A 22,359-nucleotide genomic window follows, 5' to 3' on the forward strand; every position below is an offset into this window, starting at 1 on the left:
CCAAAAAGAAATGAAAGGAAAAGCAGTAACGACGAAAAAGAAGCAGTATTACATTGTTTTTGGCTCAGTTGAAACAGGGTTGCTTTCTTTCATTAGTTAAGAAGCCTGAGGAAATGGCGAAAAATCATCCAAGAGATGCAGTTGAATGCCATCTGTCACGAGAAGACTCTAGGGAATGAGTTCTCTCTGATTTCAATTAACTATCAAATGTTCGGCTGGGGTAGAAACTGTCTTCTGTCCCACAAACTTTAAAAACAAGTCACAAAATCCACATTAGAATATAAGTTTTTTAATTTTTATAAATAACTTATCTGTTACAAAGATAGTTTACCCAGCTAAATCACAAAACCATCAACTCAAGATATCCAAATTACGTTTTATTAATAAAACAAGTAAAAACTGATTTATCAATCTTCACATAGAACTGCAGATGAAGCTGAAAAACAAGGCCTAGTTTTAAAACAAAACGTATCAAATGTAAGGGCTTTGGGTCTATGGGCTAATTAACTAGGATTGTCCTATTTCTTCCCATATACAAGATGCAAAGCCCGGAAGTCGAGGCTCTGACATTCATACAGATCACCTGTAATAATCCTGCCTATTTAAAAAATATCCATTTGCAGACATTTACAGTGGGTGACAGTCAACATTATCTCCTACCTTTTTGCTACATTTCAGCACTTCCCTTAGCCCCGTTCTAAGCACTGATAGATAATTTCATAATTCTGCTCTTAAATGCATACTGTTATTTCTTTTTCTTGATTTCATTTAGTTATATACATTCCCGATCATCTGAATATTTATTTTCCTTATAAAAATAGATCATCAAAATAAAGAGATGCTTGAGGTTGCTTCAGTGTTCAAGTTTGCTTGTTTTTCTTTTTTCCAGCTTTCCTTCAGTTGTCCTAAATATGACTAGCCTCGTTTTATAAATACGCATGATACTGCCACCAAGTCAGGTTTAGAAATGGACTGCCCCAACAGTAAAGCATTTAAACTTCTCCCCACACCAGGGCTGTAGGTACGGCCGCTGTTGCTGGTTTTGCAAACTGTACTTTCCCGATCGTAATCTCCCGTGAGAGTTCTGTGGGACACCAGGCAGATGGAGCAAGCTCAACCTTGTTGCTCTGTCAGTGGGTTAAAAATACCTTTTGTTTTAAGCTTCCCTGTGGGAGATCAAACACCGTTGTGCCACCCACTGCCGAAGTCAGTACAGATAGTGTGACTTATCGACGTAAGTCTTGGAATATTTCCTGCAATTCACTGGGCAGCATCTGAATGTCTTCACAGAACATCGGCACTCATGAGGGCAAAGTACAGAGTGAGTAGAGGAAGGTTATTTTGTGCACAGCTTCATTTCATTAATGCTTTTTTTTATTTTAAGGCATTGCTTCTCTCAGGTAAGGCTTAAAAAGGGACATGATCGTGCTTAATCACTAAAAGGAAAAAAGAAAATTAGTTAACAAAAGACTATTACACTATACATATAGAAATATAAGAAAATAATAAAGAAGAAAAGAAATCACTTAAAGCAGACTCGAGAGATCTGTACAGTAGGAAAAGCTTTGGGATATTTCACTGCATGTTTGTACAGACAATGCATGCTGCTTTCCTTTTCATCTTTAGAGCCCAGATGCTGGCTTCACAGAGTGGAGACGTTTTCAGGGAAGACAAAGACAAGGCCAAGAGTACCACAGATTCATGAAGTTCTTCCCCCATCCATTGGCACCATGCGGCAGCAAACAGTTTTTAAATAGTTAAACCTTGTTCCTTTTCTTCATGTTTGTAGTGTTTCACCGAAAGCTTTAAAAAAAAAAGCCATCGTTCTATTCCTTCCTCCTGTCAAAATTCAGTAGTGACATGAGGGGGAAAAGGTACTGGGAACACCTAGGCATTAATAGATTGAGAATTATCCATAACAGGCTACTGGTAACACTGTACATGGTTAGGCAGCGGGCAACCAAGTCTTTCAGCAGATTACCTTTCATGTGATGAATTTCAACTGCCCATGACATTAGACTGAGGTATTATTAGCTCTGTGGGCTGACATTTACCATTAGCACAACACCATCCTGTCACACCTTCAATTTGACAAAATCCTATGTAGCAGTGAAACTTTTCCCCTGATGACAGACTAGTTTCTTGAACTTCAGATGTGGTTTTAGAGATATAGGGCCTTTTGGCTCAGAAATGCCTTGGCATCTCACACTGTTCACAGCGGATTAAGGCTGGATGGTTCAAAAAAGTACAGGCAGTACAATTCCACTGAGCCCCCTCATCATCTTCTGTGTCTTGAGTCTTTGGTGTTTTGATGGTGGACCTTTGATCTATAAGGAAGCAAAAGAATGATTTTAGAAGCAAAAAGCACGAAGTCATCAATTACTGGCAACTTTAGACACTGTAACTGCACAGCAGGAAAGCAGCCTGTCAAGCAAATGAAGCCTCGACCCGAAACTGACACAAAGCTCCGTTCTCTCCAACCTCTAGGGAGCCGGTGCTCTGTGCCGGGGAGCCAACATGGACATGACGGGGTCACCCCGCTATGTCCTTCAGGGGAAAAGAGCATCTTTTCTCCAATTTATATATAGCAGGAGAAAACCGAAATCAACTCACAGGGGACCCAACAGCAAATTCCCATGTCACCTTAAGACTGGGAAAAGGTATCCATCGTACCGCAATACTGACAAAGTTTATATCTCATTAATGCTAGAGTTTCATTCCCCACTGAAGCAGTATTTTTATTTCTGTTTTCTTCCAGGAATGGACGTTTTGTTAAACGTCCTCTATCTGCTAAGAATGAATGTAAGCCTTGACCAACACAAATAAAAATAAAAAGATGAGCTAATTTCTCAAATCCTCACTATATCTCAACAATAGACTTGGAGAAGCAAATTGAGTATAAACATTTTGCCATCCTTTATCTCTCAGTTCATTTTAAAATCCTACTTATTATGGAACAGTAGAAAGAACACGAGGTGAAGTTCTGTTCCTGGGTCTGCTACTCATTCATGGCTTTGTTCTGTGATCTCAGATAAACCACACACCCTCCAGGTCTGATCTTTCTCATAAACTAAAGCCACTGCAGCTCTAAGAGGCCGATGTTCTAGACTGCTTGAAAGGATTAAGGTACCTTAAATATCAAGAATAATTATATTCCTCCAAGGCTGTATCTAAGATGAAATTACATTTATGAAACTACTCTTGTGGGAATCCCATTAGAAATGTTAGGATAGAGTTCCTGCAAATTATTCAGGGAGGTTTAAGATAAAAGAAGCGCGTGTTGCTTGCTGGAATCTCCTGCTGAGGTTTACAATGTAAAGATTCAAACTATGTTAAAATGCTGTCTATTAATTTGCAAATTCCACCTACTCTACTGAGTTGGTAACTAAATGATAGCTTTTCAGATAACCTAAAATACACACTGCGGTATCTAGTAGATAAAATATAGGAAGTCAAGTTTTTATAACAAATTTAAAATAATTAAGTGATGTTTGGTATTCTGTCCCCCTTCGGCAGCATCTTTTTTACTGATTAGTCTGAAAGAATACTTACTTTATTGCAAAACTGTCGACTTTCAGGCATTGGTAGCAATTTTTAGGCATCATGACAATTTTTGCCATATGCACGAGCAACCGAAAGTGTTATTTATACAGTAATTTTCTTTAAATCGAGTCAGTTAAAAATATCTAATTAAGGGTTTTGTAAATGAAAATATTTGAAAAATCAAGGGTCTGAAAATACTAGTTAATGTTTCCTACCCACATTAAAATAAATAGTTAAGATTTATTTTGACATTTTACCATTTAAAATGATTTCACATTTCATACTTGGGAAACACTTTTATTGAATAATTGTTCTAATCTCAGCCTCCATCCTACTTATTAGAATTTTGGTCTCACTTAGGTGTTAGAAAACATTTAAAAAACTGGCACATTTAAAAAACTTTGTCTATCCTTTTTGTTTAACTACAAAAGTGTTTAGGAAGGGGTACTATTTGTATTAACATTTTAATCTATTATTAAACACCAGCATTATCTTCATTATTTAGATATCTAAGGTAATCAATAGGGGAACTACAAATTAAAAAAAATTTTTTTTAAGCTTTATTTATTTATCTTGAGAGAGACAGAGACAGTAAGGGGTGCGAGTGGGAAAGGGGCAGAGAGAGAGAATCCCAAGCAGGCTCTGCACTGCCTGCTCAGAGCCTGATGGGGGCTCGAACTCACAAAACTGTGAGATCATGACTTGGGCTGAAACCAAAAGTTGAATGCCTAACCGACTGTGCTACCCAGGCGCCCCTAGGGACCTACAATTTTTTTTTTTTTTTTTTTTAATGAAAAATCTCCAATGGTTTTCTTATATCTGCACAATCTCATTTGGTACTTAAACTTACCAATCTTTTTATTAGAGGTATTTGGAAACCAGAATTTAAAAGGAGGAAGTTGGATTGCAAAGGATGGCTTGTGATTTCCACACTAATTTTAGCCGTTAAAAAAAAAAACAACACTGCAGTGTAAAGCAGAACTGTAAAATCATTTCTAACTAAATAAACCTCTATAAATGAAACTAATAAATAATTCTCTATTTTAGCCCTAAGGGAAGAATGTTTGATTCTATATTTCCCCAAAATAGCATACAAATTTTTATCTTTTGCGAACAAGCTAGGAAGAATTTTTTTCTTTCTTTTTTTGGAAATAATAATATGCCATATTTCATCATTTGACATGTTATGAATGTTTTAAATTGAAGGATAGTTGGCATACAGTGTTCTAGTAGTTTCAGGTATACAACATAGTGATTCAACAATTCTATACATTACACAATGCTCATCATGACGTAGTTACCATCTGTCACCGCACAAAGTTACTACAATATTGTTGACTATATTCCCTATGCTGTACTTTTTGTCCCTGTGACTTACTTATTTTATAACTGGAAGTTTGTGCCACTTAATCTCCTTTACCTATTTTGCCCATCTCCCTCCACCCCAGAGGCCGTTTGTTCTCTGTATTTATTAGTCTGCATCTGTTTTGTTGTTGTTGTTGTTGTTGTTGTTGCTGTTTTGGACTCCACATATAAATGAAATCATATGGTATTTGTCTTTCTCCGATTTATTCACTTAGCATAATACTCTCTAGGTCCATCATGTTGTCATGAATAAGATTTCATTCTTCTTTATGGCTGAATAATACTCCATTGTGCACATGTGCGCGCACACACACACACACACCCCACATTTTCTTTATCTATTCATCTATCAATGGACACTTAGGCTACTTCCATATTTTGCTTATTGTAAATAATGCTGCAATAAACATAGGGATGCATGTATCTTTTCAAGTTCATGTTTTCATTTTCTTGGGGTAAATACCCAGCAGTGGAATTACTGGACTATATGGTATTTCTAGTTTTTGAGGAACTTCCATACTGTTTTCCATGGTAGCTGTACCAATTTAAATTCCCACCAACAGTACACAAGGGTTCCCTTTTTTCCCACATCCCCATCAATACTTGTTATTTCTGGTCTTTTTCAAATTGAGTTTTTAATTTTTACTTCTTGTCTTTTTGATTAGCCACTCCGAATGGTGTTACTTCATTATAGTTTTGATTTGCATTTCCCTGATGATTAGTGATTTGTAGCATTTGGAAAAAGTCTACTCAGGTCCTCTGCCCGTTTTAAAATTGGATGATGTGTGGGGTTTTTTTGGTGTCCAGTTGTATGGTTCTTTCTATTTTGGATATTAAGCCCTTATCAGATATACTGCTTGCGAATATCTTCTCCCATTCAGTAGGTTACCTATTTATTTTGTTGGTGATTTCCTTGCTGTGCAAAAGCTTTTTAGTTTGATGTAGTCCCAATATTGCTTTTGTTTCCCTTGCCTGAGGAGTCACATCTAGAAAAATGTTGCTAAGGCCAATGTCCAAAAGATTATTGCCTGTGTTTTCTTTAAGGGATTTTATGGTTTCAGGTCTTACATTTAGGTCTATAATCCATTTAGGGTTTATTTTTAAGTGGTCCAGTTTCCTTTTTTTTTTTTTTTTTCCAGTTTCTTTCTTTAGACACATGTAGGTGTCTAATACTCTCAATACCATCTATTGAAGAGATTATTTTTTCTCCATTTATATTCTTGCCTCCTTTGTTGTAGATTAGTTGATGATATATGGGTGGGTATTTCTGGGCTTTCTATTCTGTTTCATTGATCTATGTGTCTATTTTTGTGCTGGTACCGTATCTTAAAATCTGGGATTCTGATACTTCCAGGTTTGGCCTTAAGATTCGTTTGGCTCTTTGGGATCTTTCAGGTTCCACACAAATTTCAGGATTATTTGTTCTAGTTTTATGAAAAATACTATTGGTATTTTGATAGGGACTGCACCGAATCTCAATGTAGACTGCTTTGGTAGTACAGACATTTTAACAATATTAAGTCTTCCAATTCACGAACATGATACATCTTTCCATTTGTTTGTGTTGTCTTCAATTTCTTTCATCAATGTCTTATAGTTTTCAGAGTATAGGTATTTTTTCCTTCTTGGTTAAATTTATTCCGAAGTATTTTACTTTTCTTTGATGCAACTATAAATGGGATGGTTTTCTTAATTTCTCTTCTGCTACGTTGTTGCTAGTATATAGAACTGCAATAGATTTCTGCATATTAATTTTGTATCCTACAGCTTTACTGAATTCATTTATTAGTTCTAACAGTTTTGTTGGTGGCATCTTCAGGGTTTTCTATATATAGCATTATGTCATCTGCAAATAGAGACAGTTTTACTCCTTCCTTATCAATTTGGATGCCTTTTCTTTTTCTTTTCTGAATCTGCAGCTAGGATTTCCAGTACTATGCTGAATAAAAATGGCAAAAGTGGACATCTTTGTCTTGTTCCTGATCTTAGAGGAAAAGCTTTTAGCTTTTCACCAATGATTATAATGTTAGCTGCGGGTTTGTCATATGTGGCCTTTATCATGTTGAGGTATATTCCTTCCAAATCCACTTTTGTTTAAAGTTTTTTTTTTTTTTTTTTTTGATGTTTATTTATTTTAAGAGAGAGAGGAAAAGAGAGAATCTCAAGAAGGTTCTGTGCTCTCAGAGCAGAGCCTGACACAGGGCTCGGTCTCATGAACCATGAGATCATGACCTGAGTTGAAATCAAGAGTCAAACGCTCAACTGACTGAGCCACCCAGGGACCCCTTGTTCAAAGTTTTTATCATGAACAGATACTGAATTCTGTCAAATGCCTTTTCGGCATTTATTATGGTGATTATATGGTTTTTATGCTTCATTTTGTTAATGTGGTATATCATGTTGATTGATTTGTAGATTTTAAACCATCCTTGCATCCCTGTAATAAATCTCACTTGACTGTGGTGAATGATCCTTTTAGTGTATTGTTGAAACTGAGTTTGCTAATATTTTGTTGAAGATTTTTGTATCTGTGTTCATCTGGGATACTGGCCTATAATTTTCTTTCTTTCTTTCTTTTGTTTTTTTTTTTTTTGGTAGTGTTTTTAAAAGGTCTGGTTTTCTATCAGGATATAATGCTGGGCTTGTAGAATAAACTTGGAAGTTTTCCTTCCTCTTTTATTTTTTGGAATAGTTTGAGAAGGATAGGTACTACCTCTTCTTCAAATGTTTGGCAGAATTCACCTGTGAAGCCATCTGGTCCTGGACTTTTGTTTGTTGAGAGTTTTTTGATTCCGGATTCAATTTCGTTACTAAGTTATTGAAATGTTCAGATTTTCTGTTTCTTCCTGATTCAGTCCTGGAATAATGTTTGTTTCTAGGAATTTATCCATTTCTTCTAGGCTGTCGAAATGTTGGCATATAATTTCTCATAGTAATCTCTTATAATCTTTTGTATATCTGTGGGTGTTGGCTGTTACTTTTCCCTTTTCATTGCTGATTTTGAGTCCTCTCTCTTTTTCCTGATGTGTCTGGTCAAAGATTTATCAATTTTGCTTATGTTTTCAAAAAACTAGATTTGGTTTCATTGATCTTTTCTATTGTTTTTCTTAGACTCTATTGTATTTCTACTCTGATCTTTATTATTTCCTTCTTTCTACTAATTTTGGTTTTGTTGTGTTTCTTCTAGTTCCTTTAGGTGTAAGGTTAGATTATCTGAGATTTTTCTTGTTTCTTGAGGTTATATTGCTATGTTGCTATAAACTTCCCTCATAGAACTGCTTTTGCTGCATCCCAGAGATTTTGAAACTGTGTTGCCATTTTTTATTTGTCTGCAAGTATTTTTTTACTTCCTCTGTGATTTCTTCATTGATGCATTGGTTGTTTAATATGTTGTTCAGCCTCCACATACTTGTTTTTTCCCCAATTTTTTCCCTGTAAATGACTTCTAGTTTTATAACACTGTGGTTGGAAAGATGCTTCACATTTCAGTTTTAAGTTTACTGAGACTTGTTTTAAGGCATAATATGTGATCTATCCTGGAGAATGTCCCATGTGTACTTGAAAATATGTACTCTGCTACTTTTGGATGAAATTTTCTGTTAAGTCCATGTCATCTAATGGGTTGTTCATAAGCCAATGTTTCCTTATTTTCTGTCTGGAAGATCTATCCATTGATGTAAGTGGGGTTGTAAAGTTCCCTACTCTTATTGTATTACTATCAATTTCTCTTTATGTCTCTTAATATTTGTTTCATATATTTAGGTGCTCTATTGGTGGGTGCATAGTATTTATAATTGTAATATCCTTTTGCTGATCTTTTTATCATTACATAACGCCCTTTTTTGTCTCATTAGAGTCTTCATTTTAAAGTCTACTTTGGGGGCACCTGGGTGGCTCAGTCAGTTAAGCATCTGACTTTGACTCAGGTCATTATCTTGTGGTCCGTGAATTCGAGCCCCGTGTTGGGCTCTGTGCTGACAGCTCAGAGCCTGGAGCCTGTTTCGGATTCTGTGTCTCCCTCTCTCTCTGCCACTCCCCAACTCACACTCTGTCTCTGTCTCTGTCTCTCTCTCAAAAATAAATAAACATTAAAAAAAATGTTTAAGGGGCGCCTGGGTGGCTTGGTCGCTTAAGCGTCTGACTTTGGCTCAGGTCATGATCTCACGGTCCGTGGGTTCGAGCCCCGCGTCGGGCTCTGTGTTGACAGCTCAGAGCCTGGAGCCTGTTCCAGATTCTGTGTCTCCCTCTCTCTCTGACCCTCCCCCGTTCATGCTCTGTCTCTCTCTGTCTCAAAAATAAACGTTAAAAAAAAAAAATAAAAAAAAATGTTTAAAAAAAAGTCTACTTTGTGTGATATAAGTATTGTTTGTTTGCTTCTATTTGCACAGAGTATCTTTTTCCATCCCTTTCAGTGTCTTTAGGTCTGAAGTGAGTCTCTTGTAGGGAGCATATACATGGGCCTTGTTATTTTATCCATCTAGTCACCCTATTTCTTTTGATTGGAGGATTTTGACCATTTACATTTAAAGTAATTACTGATAGGTATGTACTTATTGCCATTTTGTTGTTCTCTGGTTGGTTTTGTAGTTCTTCTCTGTTTCTTCTCTTGCTTTCTTCCCATGTGTTGATTACTTTCTTTAGTGTTGTGCTTGGATTCCTGTCTCTTTACTTTTTGTGTATTTATTATTGGTTTGTGGTTTGTGGTTAACATTAAGTTCATATGTAACATCCTAAGTATTTAGCAGTCTATATTAAGTCAATGATTGCTTAAGTTGAACATACTCTAAAAGCACTACATTTTTACTCTCTCCTCTATGTTTTATGTAGATATTATACTTTATCTTTTTATTTTGTGAATCCCTTAACTAATTTTCTTTAGATATAATTGATTTTACTTTTGTCTTTTAGCCTGCATACTAAGCTCTATAAGCAATTGATCAACTATCTTTGCCGTAAGTTTGCTTTAACCTGGGAAATTTTTTCATTTCATTATTTTCTTATTTCTAGTTATGGTCTTTTCTTTTTTGCTTAAAGAAGTCCCTTTAACATTTCTTATGAGGTTGGATTAGTGGTGGTGAACTCTTAAGTTTTGTCTGGGAAACCCTACCTCTCTAATTCTAAATGATAATCTTGCTAAGTAGTATTCTTGGTTGTAGGTTTTTTCCTTTCAGCCCTTTGAATATATCATGCCACTCCCTTGTGGCTGCAAAGTTTCTGCTGAGAAATCAGCCGAGTCTTATGGAGTTTTTCCCCTATATACAATTAATTCCTGTTCTCTTACTGCTTTTAAGGTTATCTATCTTTAATCTTTGACATTTTAATTATGTGCCTTGGTGTGGACCTCTTTGGGTTTATTTTATTTGGGACTCCCTGTGCTTCCTGAATCGGAATGTCTGTTTCCATCCCCAGGTTAGGAAAGTTTTCAACTATTATTTCTTCAAATAAGTTTTCTGCTCCTTTCTCTCTCTCTTCTCCTTTTGGGATGTCCATAATATGAATGTTACTATTTTTTAAAATTATTTTTTTAATGTTTATTTATTTTTGAGAGAGAGAGAGAGAGAGAGAGAGAGAGAGAGAGAGACAAAGAGAGAACAAGAATGAGTAGGGGAGGGGCAGAGACAGAGGGAGACACAGAGTCTGAAGCAGGCTCCAGGCTATCAGCATAGTGCCTGATGCAGGGCTTGAACTCACAAACTGTGAAATCGTGACCTGAGCTGAAACTGGATGCTTAACTGAATGGACCACCCAGGTGCCCCTGAATGTTACTATTCTTGATGTCCCAGAAGTCTCTTAACCTATCCTCCTTTTTTAAAACATTCTTTTTTTTCTTTTGCTGTTTAGTTTGGGTGCTCTCCATTACCCTGACTCCAGATGGTCTATCCATTCTTCTGCATCCTCTAATCTGCTCATTGCCTCCAGCGTATTTTTCATTTCAGTAATTGCATTCTTTAACTCTGATTCTTTTTACATTTTATATCTCTTTGTCGAAGTTTTCGCTGAACTCATCCATTCTTCGCTCAAGTTCAGTGAGCATCTTTATGGCTATTACTTTGAATTCTTTATCAAGTAGATTGTTTATTTCTGTTTCATTTAGTTCCTTTTCTGTAGTTCTGTCTTTGTTTGTTTGGAGCACATTCCTCTGTCTCATTTTGTTTGATTTTCTGTGTTTGTTTCAATGAGTTAGGCAAAAGAAAAAAAAGACCTTTTCCAGTCTTGAAGGAGTGGCCCTGTGTAGGAACGTCCCCGTAAAGATGTGTATGCCCGGCAGCTTTGGCTGGCTGGCTGGAGCCTGTAGCAGGTGTGAGCGGAGACCTAGGGTACTCCACGCAGAGGTGCCCTGGTAGGACGCCTGGAACTGCAGTGGGCGCAGGCTGGGCGTCTACCAGTGCACGCTGCATTGGGGCCCTTTGGTGGAATGGCGGGAGCTCAGGTAGGCATAGGCGCATGGGGCCATTTTGGAAGGATGGCTAGAACTGGAGTGGGAAGAGGCCCGAGTCTTGCTGAGAGGGCAGGTTGGCTAGACTTTGCTCCCACTTGTGCTACCACAGTGGTGGGAGAAGGTAAACATGGTACTTGCTGGCACTTCTGACCCCAGAGAGTTGCAGCAGTTCCCTCACCATTTGGTGGATGCTCTAGGGTTGGCAAATGGGCTTTCCTCACTTATATTCCCGTCGCCCTTTAAAACACATCTTTGTTTTATCTTCTGTTTTTCCTCTGGGGCCAGGTGGGCAAATCTGTGCGTGGGCTCCTCAGTGCTATCTCCCCCTACTGCAGTTTGTAGTGTAGGGGGTGGGGTTCCCATGGTTCCTGTGTCTCTATCTCTCTTTCCAATCTCTACGTGGTCCTTCTACCCTGTGTCGTGCAGAGCTGTTCAATGAGCCCCCCAGCTCTTCTTCAGGTGGCACTGCTCCATACATATGTAGGTGTAGATCTGGTGTGTTTGTGGAAGAGGTAAGTTCAGAGTCTTCCTAGGACACCATCTTGGACCCTTTCCCTTGATATGTTGTAAATTTAAGGAAAGGCTTCCCATCCTTTGCTTTCACCGTTCCACGTTTCCTTACTTCTTATCACAAAAAACTGCAAGCATATACAGTAGTGGAGAGAACGGTAAACTAAGCCCTCATGTACTTATCCTGCTTCAACAACTGTCATGACTGATTCCATTTCACCTCCTTTCCAACTACCTTCCGTCTATACTCCCTCCTACTCTCAATACATAAGTACTGGATTAAGTAGAAGTAAAACAGGAATCTTTTTATAAGAACAATTCTACTTTTTGAAAGAGAGTGAAAAGATTATATTAAAGCAACTTATTCAGAGTCTGAAATACCCACTTTGTTTATTTTAAGAAGCTAGGCTATGCCACTGTTTTCTTTATTTAATTAACATCCAAATAGCATGTAGTATTTTAACCACTGCTTACTGTGACAAATGCCCTAATCTCACTTTTGCTGCTCTGGAATAATAGTTCATTGCATTCCAGCTAACTATGTTTAGAAACGTTTAAATTAAAAAAAAAAAAAAAAGATGGTACAGCTAGGCCCAATACAATTATATTTAAACAAAAATGATGGAGTGGAGAGAACTCCACTGAGTGCTAATGTGAAAAGTCTTCTAACGAACCAAAGAGCTAGTAACATACCTATTCATTCTTGTTATCATTTCTCTCTTTTAATTCCTAGAGTAAAAAAATCCACACACCTATTTTGACATCTTGGTTTGGTGTGCATATGGTCTGATTATCAATGATGTGAAATGATAGTAGGTAAAAAAATTTTTTTTCACACCCAGCGTGGAGCCCAATGCAGGGCTTGAACTCATAACCCTGAGACCAAGACTGAGCTGAGATCAAGAGTCAGATGCTTAACCGACTCAGCCGCCTAGGTGCCCCTTAGTTTTTAAAAATGATTCATTTGGAATTTAGAGTATTTTGATTATGCAGAATTATGCATCAACAGAATACTCACGAAAAGTAAACTTCCCTAAGGTGTCTTCCTCTTCATTTATCTAAAATTTTAAAGAGTACAAATTTTTGTACCTGATGATTTCTTTTGCCAAGACTTGCTGTTTTAGAGGGGTATATAATGAATCCTAAGGACCTGCATATTACTTTTAAAGAGGTAAGTACATAACACTTTTGCATCCTTTCCCATCCCCAGCATATAAGTGAAAATAAGCGACTATCTTCCTGATGAATTCATCCATGAATGCCAATGTTTGAAGCACTTCTAGAGTGGAAGGTTGCTAAAAACAAAATTTTCTAAAATCTTGTTTTTCAAGATGTAATGGTTTTCACACTTAATGGAGACACTAACCTTTGGGTTTTGGTGGCACAGGACCTACAAATCCAATATTGTCATAAAAGTTATGAATAGCGCTGGGATTAAAATGTGGTCCTGAAATATATAAAAAGTAAATATATCAATGTTTATAGCTCAAAAATACTTAATTTTATTTTTTCAAAAGCAAACATACTCTTTCTAAAAAAGATCACAGTATAAATAGAAGAAATGTCTTTCATTTATTTTGCACTTCTAATCTCAAATTACATGTAAGGATGTCAAAACAGCTGAGGAAGGTATAATACACTACTCACAACAGAGGTCTAAGTGGTAAATGAGGGAAGAAGCCAAATGAAACTGTAAGACAGTGACAGATGTAGAACTAGACCACTATTCCATGTGACAAGTTAAAATAACTTAAAATGTAACAATTTAAAATATAATTTCAAACAATCAAACATGGTCTTAAGCAACTAAATAAATAGCTTGGTTCCAAATACGTATTAAAACCTTACACTAATGTAATATAATGGTTCAGATGTTAAATAAAAGGAACAGGTTCAAAAACTATAGTTGCTAGACCGGCACTAAATTCCTTTTTCTCTCTTTAAAGTTAAATATGGCATTTTCTATGAATGTCAAACATGACTTATTAACATTTTAAAAGGAAACACAACCACCATCTTTCAGTTTGATGGATTTTTGGCACACACTCAAGAGTAATTAAGGACTTCTTTTTTGTTGGCTTCCTTCCTTTTTTCTATCTTTTCCATTTCATACATTCTATTGTTTCCCTAACTTCAGAATTAGGCTTAAGTTATAAAATTTCCTTTCAGCTGTCTATGGAACTGAATTAAACTGTCAAGATTTTTTTTTACTACAATAAGCAATTATGGCTTATCACTAATAGCTCAAGCTTCATAATATGTTGTTCTAAAAAAGTACAGGCCATACTTTTACTCTCTTTTATTAATTAAGACAGTGCCATTAGGGTGGGGATGCCTTTTAATTATGTTTTTTAAAAAAAGCATGATTCTTGAGAGGTAAAAGGAAAAACAGCAATAGGAAAGAGACATAGGCATACCTCTATTTTAATCTTAATAAATATTACAATAAATATTATAGATTCTACTAATACATAACAGTAATACTTTTGATGGCACAGCCAGACATACTAATTACTGTCTTCCCTTAACACACGACTAAAGCGGGTTTGAATAATACAAATTTTATCAAATTACTCCTAAACCAAATATATAATTTCTTTTGGAGTGGGGGTGGGGAAGAAAAACACAATAGTTCTTTAGTACTATCAGGCTCCAAAGTCAAATCTGAGACAATAAGCTTACAACTGAGAAGTTTGTTTTCAGCCACAGGAAAAGAGTTGATAAATTAATACAATGAATTTCAGTTGAGTATGCACTGAACTTTACCTCGGGCTTGAAAAAGATCAATTTCTTTGGTTAAGCAGTCAATGTCAATCTGGAGTTGTCTATTACAACTTCTCAACTGCTGCATTTCTTCGAGCTGAAAAATAATTCCGTGTGAGAAGGATCTACATTGGATTCTCTTATCATTAGGTAAGAAAGCGTGGAGTTTGGCAAGGGAAGGTAAGGGCAAAGAAACAAGTCTGAGTTAATAGGAGCATTTCTAGAAAACTAGATCAACTCTTTATACTTCTGACAGATTGCCTATTCTCATGTTCCCAAGCACAGAGGTCACAAGAATTACAGAAAGACTTACTGAAGGTATTTGGGATATGGAATTTGATCTTTTCAGGCGCCTTCGAGTTAGATTATTTTCCATTTCATTGACCTCAGATTTTAGTTTATCCAGCTTTTTCTTTTGAATCTCAAGTTCTCTTTGAAGTCGTTCCATCCTGGCCTTCTGGTGTACCAACAGAGCTGCAACACATATTAGCAAACATGAGGACCCACTCACTTCCGTCAATTAACCTTTAAGCAGCTTTGGGAAAACAAATAGTGTTTCTGTGACAATCAAGAGTATGCCAGGAATCCCAAAGATACACTAAAACAAAATATTTTGAGTTTGAACACTTAAAATTTAAAAAATTGTAACTTGAAAATTATTTTAATTATTTAAGCAGACAAATGTTGCTACTCATTTAAAAATTAAAAAAAAAACCGGTTTGGCTAAACCCACTTTGTGGCTAAGGCCAGCATTTATAGCCTATTACTTCTATAAAGGCTCCGGTCTAGTTAATTAACCTCCTCACTCTTATTTAATTTGCGTCTGACCCTCTGAAAGATAAGACCTACTCCAAGAAGCCTGACATGTTTGGACTATGCATAAGGTATTCTAATGTGAACACTTTATGGACATTTTAGAAGAGAATGTGGGTTAAGCCAAATCCATTTTGATGAATGCCAACAAATAAGACAGACTGATTTCAATCCACATGAATATTAACATTAAAGTGTTAAATGCTAACATTAAATTGTTCAAATCACGAAGTAAAAATGATACCATTTAAAGAAATCACTTCTATTTTGTGAAAATATTTTCCTAAGGTTTTTAAAGAAAGAAAGTATGCAATCAATCTTGTAGCATGAATGATAAGCTGCTTGGGAAACCTTATTAAGCCAAAAAATTAGTGTGTGTTCTTGTGATCAATCCTTGGGCAATGTGGGCCTTGATTTTTAGGATACTGGGCTAGAAGTGAAGACGCCTTTATCTACTTCTATAAAAAGGCAATGTGGGATGATTCTACCACGAGAAAACGGGCAGATTTAGAAAAGTACAATTAACAATCTTTAAAAATGAAAAATAGTTATTAAAATGAAGAAGTCAAGTAGATTAAACAGGTTGGATTAATGCTAAACAGTCATCTTAAACTAAACTGAGATTTCTTTATTTTACTTAATTTTTTAAACCTCATTTTCTAAGAATCAAAAAAATAAGGAAAAGGCTATGGCATATTAAGACATATTCAGGCCAGTCAAGTACTGTATTCTAGAACCAGAATTAGGGTGTGGAGTCTGGGAGGCTGTTAGGATCAAGGACTTCAAAATTAACTTTAAACAGTAGAGAATTTTTCCCAACAAAATCTGACACTGTAATAATCCACAAATGCTTCCCTCTGTAATTTTCCTTTCTTATTAATTGGAAGAAATAAATACTAGGGCATTATGTTTCAAGTTTTAAAAAGCATGGCTGATTCTGATAAACATGAAAACCCTGTTAACCTTTCTTCCATTTTAATATATATTCTGTAAATGCAGGGAGGTGTTCTTGGAGGTACACATGTTCCTGGTTGAAAACCCGCTGTGTCTATAGTACATCCCTACCTATCAAGCTTGTTCTGTCAGGCTTTTATCAATTTGACTTATTTATTTGAACTGCAGTTTTACCTCTCGATTTCCAAAATACAAGAATTCTACGGTAGGGTTTATTTTCTTAAGAGAAGATGAGGATGTGGGCTGTTATTGAGGGAGACAGGAAGAGAAGAAAAGACGGAGGCAGGACTGCAGTAAGAATGAAGGACAGAGCAAAGGAAAATGGGGAATAACATACTTTCTAAACTCTAACCACCTGCCAACAACATGTCTCACGGGGCATTAATTAGAAATTTGCTCAAATTAGTGATTATTTTACTTAAAAGTAGCATTTCTTAAATTTAATGACAGTTTTCTCCCTAATGACTAAATCCTTTAATATCCTCTGATGACCAGATGATGGCTGATATTTATGCTGACATTCAAAAACAAGACACATATCTGCGATATTCTTCAGTATTCTTTATGAAGCAGGGATGAGTAGAGATTTCCTGAGAAATTGAAGCCCAAGTTAAAACACATCTGAGTGGTCAAAATTTATATCTTAAGGGCAGAGAGAGAACCTCAGGGTGAGAAATACTGACGCCAATGAGCCCCAGGCTGGTGATTTGCTGGGAGGGGCGGGCAGAGGCAAGTGCAAGCTGCTGTGACAAGCCACTTGCACCGCCAGGAAGCTATTACCATGCGATCCGTGGAGGAAACATCCTTTCCATAAAGAGAAGCTTTCAAAAGACAAGTCTGACCAAACAAGAAAATGATCTCCCATGAGGATCCATGGCCTAGAAGGAGCCCCCCCCCAAACTGAGAGATTATGTAATAGTCTGAAAGAAGCTATATAAAAGCCTAAGATGACTACAGTGATAACAGCGTACGTAAAAATACAGCAAAAGATACTATAAATAAAAGAGACAGATTTGCAAAAGTACCATCAACAACCTCTAGAAATAAAAAGTAGCCACTGAAATGAAAAAGTCAAACAGATTAAACAGTAGACTGTATACAGTCAAAGACACAGCTAGTGATCTGGAAGATAAGCCTAAGATCACTACCCAGAACACAGAGATAAAGTGACAGAAAACATGAAAGAGGGGTGAAAAAATCTCACATAAATCAAAAAAGGAGTTCCTGAAGGAGACAACGGATAGGAAGTGGCAAACTTTGAAGAGATGCTTGCTGAAAAAGCTTTTAAAACTAAAGAAGAGAAATAACAGATTCTCAAAGATAATAGCATAACTTGATCATCTAGTTAAATCATCGGAGCATGGATGCATAAACATTTTCAGGTAAAGTTTGGGGGAATTCACCAACCACCGGCTCCTGCTGAAAGAACTACTAATAATGTTTTTTTTTGATAAGAAGGAGATTAATACAAAAGGAAAGAATAGATGAATAAATCTAAAGTTCTAACTCTAAAAAAAGGGGAAAGACCATGGCAGTGGGCAGGGTGGCATAAACTGCTTAAAACAAAGTAAAACTAAAACATTAAGAAATAACAAGAAATTGGATATATGAAGCCCAGAGAAGCATTCTAAGGTCTTGAAAGTATTTAGGAAGAATACTCTAAAATGTTGCCAAACCAAACCTACATGTTAGGGGCACCTGGCTGGCTCAGTCGGTAAAGCATGTGACTCTTGAACTCGGGGTTGTGAGCTCCAGCGCCAGGTTGGGCGTGGAGCCTACTTAAACACACACACACACACACACACACACACACACACACACACACACACACATTAAATGTGTAGGGATCACTATTAGAGAAAGCTAAATAGAATGTAGCTTCTAAATAAAAAGACTGAACAAAAGGAGAATGAAAATTTGATTAAACTTAGATGGCAGGAAAGGAGGAAAAAAGAGAAAGAAGTAGAAAAAAAAATATGACAAGAATAATCCCAGATATATCAGTAATCACAACTGCAATTTAATTAAATGTATTTGGGGGCTCCTGGGTGGCGCAGTCGGTTAAGCGTCCGACTTCAGCCAGGTCACGATCTCGCGGTCCGTGAGTTCGAGCCCCGCGCCCGGCTCTGGGCTGATGGCTCAGAGCCTAGAGCCTGTTTCCGATTCTGTGTCTCCCTCTCTCTCTGCCCCTCCCCCGTTCATGCTCTCTCTCTGTCCCAAAAATAAATAAACGTTGAAAAAAAAAATTAAAAAAAAATAATCAAATGTATTTGTTTAGATACAAGAGATCAGCACACTAAATTTTTAAAATTCAGCTATATACTGTTCATAAGAAACACACAATATAATTCACTCACCCATTCTTTTATTATGTTGAGAGCCTACTTGTCAAATCAAAGAACAGGCAAAAATCCCTGCCCTTGCAGAGCTTACATTACAGAGGTAGGAGAGACTCGGGGGGGGGGGGGGGGAGGGGGGGGTGATGGTGGTGGTGGGGAGGGTGGTGATGGTGTGGAAGAACAAGGCTCTCAACAAGTGGCCAACAAACTATGGTCATTGGACAAGTATGGCTCACTGCCGGTTCTGTGAAAAAAGTTTTACTAGAATACAGCTATGCTCACTTGTTTACTTATTGTCTATGGCTGTTATTGTGTTACGACAGCAGAGCTGAATAGCTGTGACAAACTGCATGGCTTGCAAAATCAGACATAGTTTACTATTTGCCCTTTATCAGATCATGTGGAGACTTGCTGATCATATTAGGAAGTCTGAGTACATGGGGACCCATCATAGCACAGAAAGGTCGGAAGTAAAAGGACTAAAGTAAAATAAATAGTTTGCACTTCGGGTACCACTCTAAGAGATGCAAAATAAGAGCAGTCAATTGCTGGAGATATTTGAAGGCAGTGGTACACTAAAGATTAACAACAAAACCCAAATCCAGCTCCGGGCCTGACTGAATTGACTAAAGTCTTCACACTAATAACCTGAAAGAAAAAAAAGAGCTGTTCTCATTTCCGGGTGCAAATACTACTTATCTCAGTCTCTTCTGTTTGTTTTTTTTTTCATACAATACTGGCATTCAACAAAAAATTATGAGACACACAGAAAAGCAAGAGAAAAATCCAACTTCTCACCAAGAGATAAAACAATCAATAGAACCATACTAACAGATGATCTAGATGCTAGAACCACCTGACAGGGAATTTTAAAATAACTATGATTAATATGTTAAAAAAAAATCTAGTTAAAAAGGCGGATAGCAAACAGGCAGGACCCAACAGATAATCTGACAAATGGAAATTACACACAAAAAAGAGTCAAATGCTGGCAATTAAATATGGTATCAGAGATAAAGAATTCCTTCAACAGACTTACCAGCATACTGGATACAGAAGAATCAGTTAACCTGGAAGACAGAAATTGCCCAAACAAGAGGAAAAAAGTGGAAAAAAGAACAAATATCAAAAAGTCTAATATACATGTAATCAGTTAAAGAGAAGAGAAAAACAAGGCAGAAGAAATATTTAAAGAGACAATGGGCAAATATCTTGCAAAATTAATGAAAGACAATCAATCATAGATCAAAGGAACCCAGAGATCTCCAAGCAGTAGTTAAACAAAAACCAAACACATCATAGTCAAACTGCTGAAAACCAGACACCATCTTGAAGGCCACTTGGAAGTTTTGAAGGTGACACAGCAGGCAAATATGTAAAATTGAAATAAAGCGAGTGTAGTAATATTCATTTCAGAAAAAGATGACTTTAGGGCAAAATATGAGACATAAAGAGGGTTCTTATTACTTAGTGATAAAAGTGTGGAGGGGGAAGGTACCAACCATCCAACTTTATTTCTGTTTCAATTTTATTTTCCAACCAATCCATCTCAGGACATACATTCTAGGACGGGGGCTAAGCACTCTTCCCAGTAATTCTCTGTATTCGTAATCCTTTCTACCAAAATAGGAAAGTATACCACAGGGCTGAGATGGCCAATATTGGTAGCAGAGATCCTTTAACAAGGCAGAAATCTGGTTAAAAAAAATTGAGGAAAAATAGAGGAGCCACAGTCACTGAAGCAGCCACAGCTGCTGAAGGTTGTGGGCATATTTTGAAGTTAAGGAGTGAATTCTTCAGAATGTTTCTGCAACAGAAAAATGTTATTTACATCCCTGGGGATTCACAAAGAATGGAGTTTCTGCAATGGCTGAAGATGGCTTGCCTTTGGGGAAAAATGGCGAGATACATTTATGATTAGACTGAACCCCGAAAGCAAAACACTGTGAATCCATGACCTCAAATTCTGTTTGAGAGATTTCTTTCCAGTGAAGACAAAATCTTAGAGCAGAGTTATAATTATATTATGTAATATTACTTAGGAACGAAAAATGTAGTTTAGAGACTCTTCAGGATCTCTTAAGTATGTCTGTTGATTATAAACAAGATAAAAAGTGCTCTGAAGATAGTAGGAAAGAGATATGACCCTCTACTTCTTAGCAATTATTTCTTCTAAGTGCCTGGATTTTTATGTGCCCAGTTCACTTTTCATTTGTGGCTTGGGAGTTTTAGATAGAAATCTCAGGAAGATGAATGACAAAATAGGGGTGTCAAGATGAATCACTATGAAAATTCAGCTAAAGGTAATAAACTTTTTCTCTCGTTGTGGTCTGTCTGCAGTTTTAATCTTCACCATATAAACCATTACACAGTACATATCATTAAGAACCCTTATTAGACTCATAATGAAGAAAAGTCATTACAGTGTTTGTTTATAGACACTTTTGCTCTGATCAGGCCCCACGAAATGAAAAAAGGGTGAGTGTTAACTACAGAGCAAGAAACATGACAATTATACTTCTGGCGTCCAAAAGAAGGGAACTAGCTTAGAAAGAGAGTCAGGCAGGCTTACAAAATTGGGCTGCAGTCGTGGGGTGAGGCTAGAAAATTTCACCTCTGTTACAAGAAATGGCTTTGAAAAGGGATTTCAGAAATCCCTGAGACTGGTTTTTGGGTTTTGTTTCTTTGTTTTGACATGTTAAGAAAGTGTTACAAACACAATCACATCAACCACACATAAGGATAATTTGGGCTCATGTGCTATCTAGTAATATGTATTTATACGGGAGGAGGGGTGATTTGTTACACAGACTTCCATGGGTAAGCTAAAGGAAAAATTCTCTCTCCATTCTTGTCATTCGTTTAGATATAGACAAATATGGACTTAAAACGCCAGGCTATGAAGAATCGATTGTTAGCCAGGACTTCCATTTAAAGATGACTAAACATTGTATTTATATAATTTTCCACCTCCTGAAACCCCAAGACAATGACAGAGGAATAAAACCATCAATCCAACAACAACAAACAAGGGGAAAAAGGCAATTAATGGACAAGAGATTTCAACAAATTTCTGGAAGGCTGAAAGTAGATGGAATAGCAGGCTAATGAAGGAGGGTGGGGAAAGCTACAATCTCGGACAAAGCAGCAGCTCATCTGCACTGCAGAGACCTACTGAGGCTCCAGACTGAAGACTGCAGGTGACAACAGGAGGCCGAAGTTAAGGAAATAAGGCTTTAATTGGATATCTGTTTATGCAACAGTTGGCCTTACCCTATCCTGTGGGACAGACAGTTGCATGTCTATTCTCAAGGCCACCCAACATGGATTTCTCAAGCTGGTCCCCATATACAAACAACGTTAGGCCGTGATGGTAGTGTTCTCTCCTAGTAGCTGGCTCCTCACCCATCACATAGCAAAGTCTCCCAAGTGACAAGTCCCTCGTTCTCACGTAGGTTTCCACTTAGTTTTCTCAGTCTTTCATTCTCAAATATAAATTGGGGTGCCTGGGTGGCTTAGTCAGTTAAGCGTCCGACTTTGGCTCAGGTCATAATCTCGCGGTCCACGAGGTCAAACCCTGTGTCCGGCTTTGTGCTGACAGCCAGAGCCTGGAGCCTGTTTCAGATTCTGTGT

General features: G+C 37.0%; 1 protein-coding gene across 6 annotated transcripts in view; it reads right to left on the reverse strand.

Moving 5' to 3' along the window:
- Nucleotides 1-273: 273 nt before the first annotated feature.
- Nucleotides 274-22,359, reverse strand: part of TAB2 (TGF-beta activated kinase 1 (MAP3K7) binding protein 2) — a 90,885-nt gene continuing 68,799 nt past the window's right edge. For all 6 annotated transcript variants that reach the window (XM_053222123.1, XM_053222120.1, XM_053222122.1 and 3 more), the window contains 4 exons: nt 14,934-15,094; nt 14,624-14,717; nt 13,224-13,304; nt 274-2,327 (listed from right to left, as the gene is read on the reverse strand). In XM_053222123.1, coding sequence (XP_053078098.1) covers nt 2,185-2,327; nt 13,224-13,304; nt 14,624-14,717; nt 14,934-15,094 — 479 coding nt within the window. In that variant the 3' untranslated portion in view covers nt 274-2,184. The remainder of the gene's footprint in view (nt 2,328-13,223; nt 13,305-14,623; nt 14,718-14,933; nt 15,095-22,359) is intronic.

This window comes from Acinonyx jubatus, chromosome B2, assembly GCF_027475565.1.
Source record: "Acinonyx jubatus isolate Ajub_Pintada_27869175 chromosome B2, VMU_Ajub_asm_v1.0, whole genome shotgun sequence".
Lineage (NCBI taxonomy): Eukaryota > Metazoa > Chordata > Mammalia > Carnivora > Felidae > Acinonyx > Acinonyx jubatus.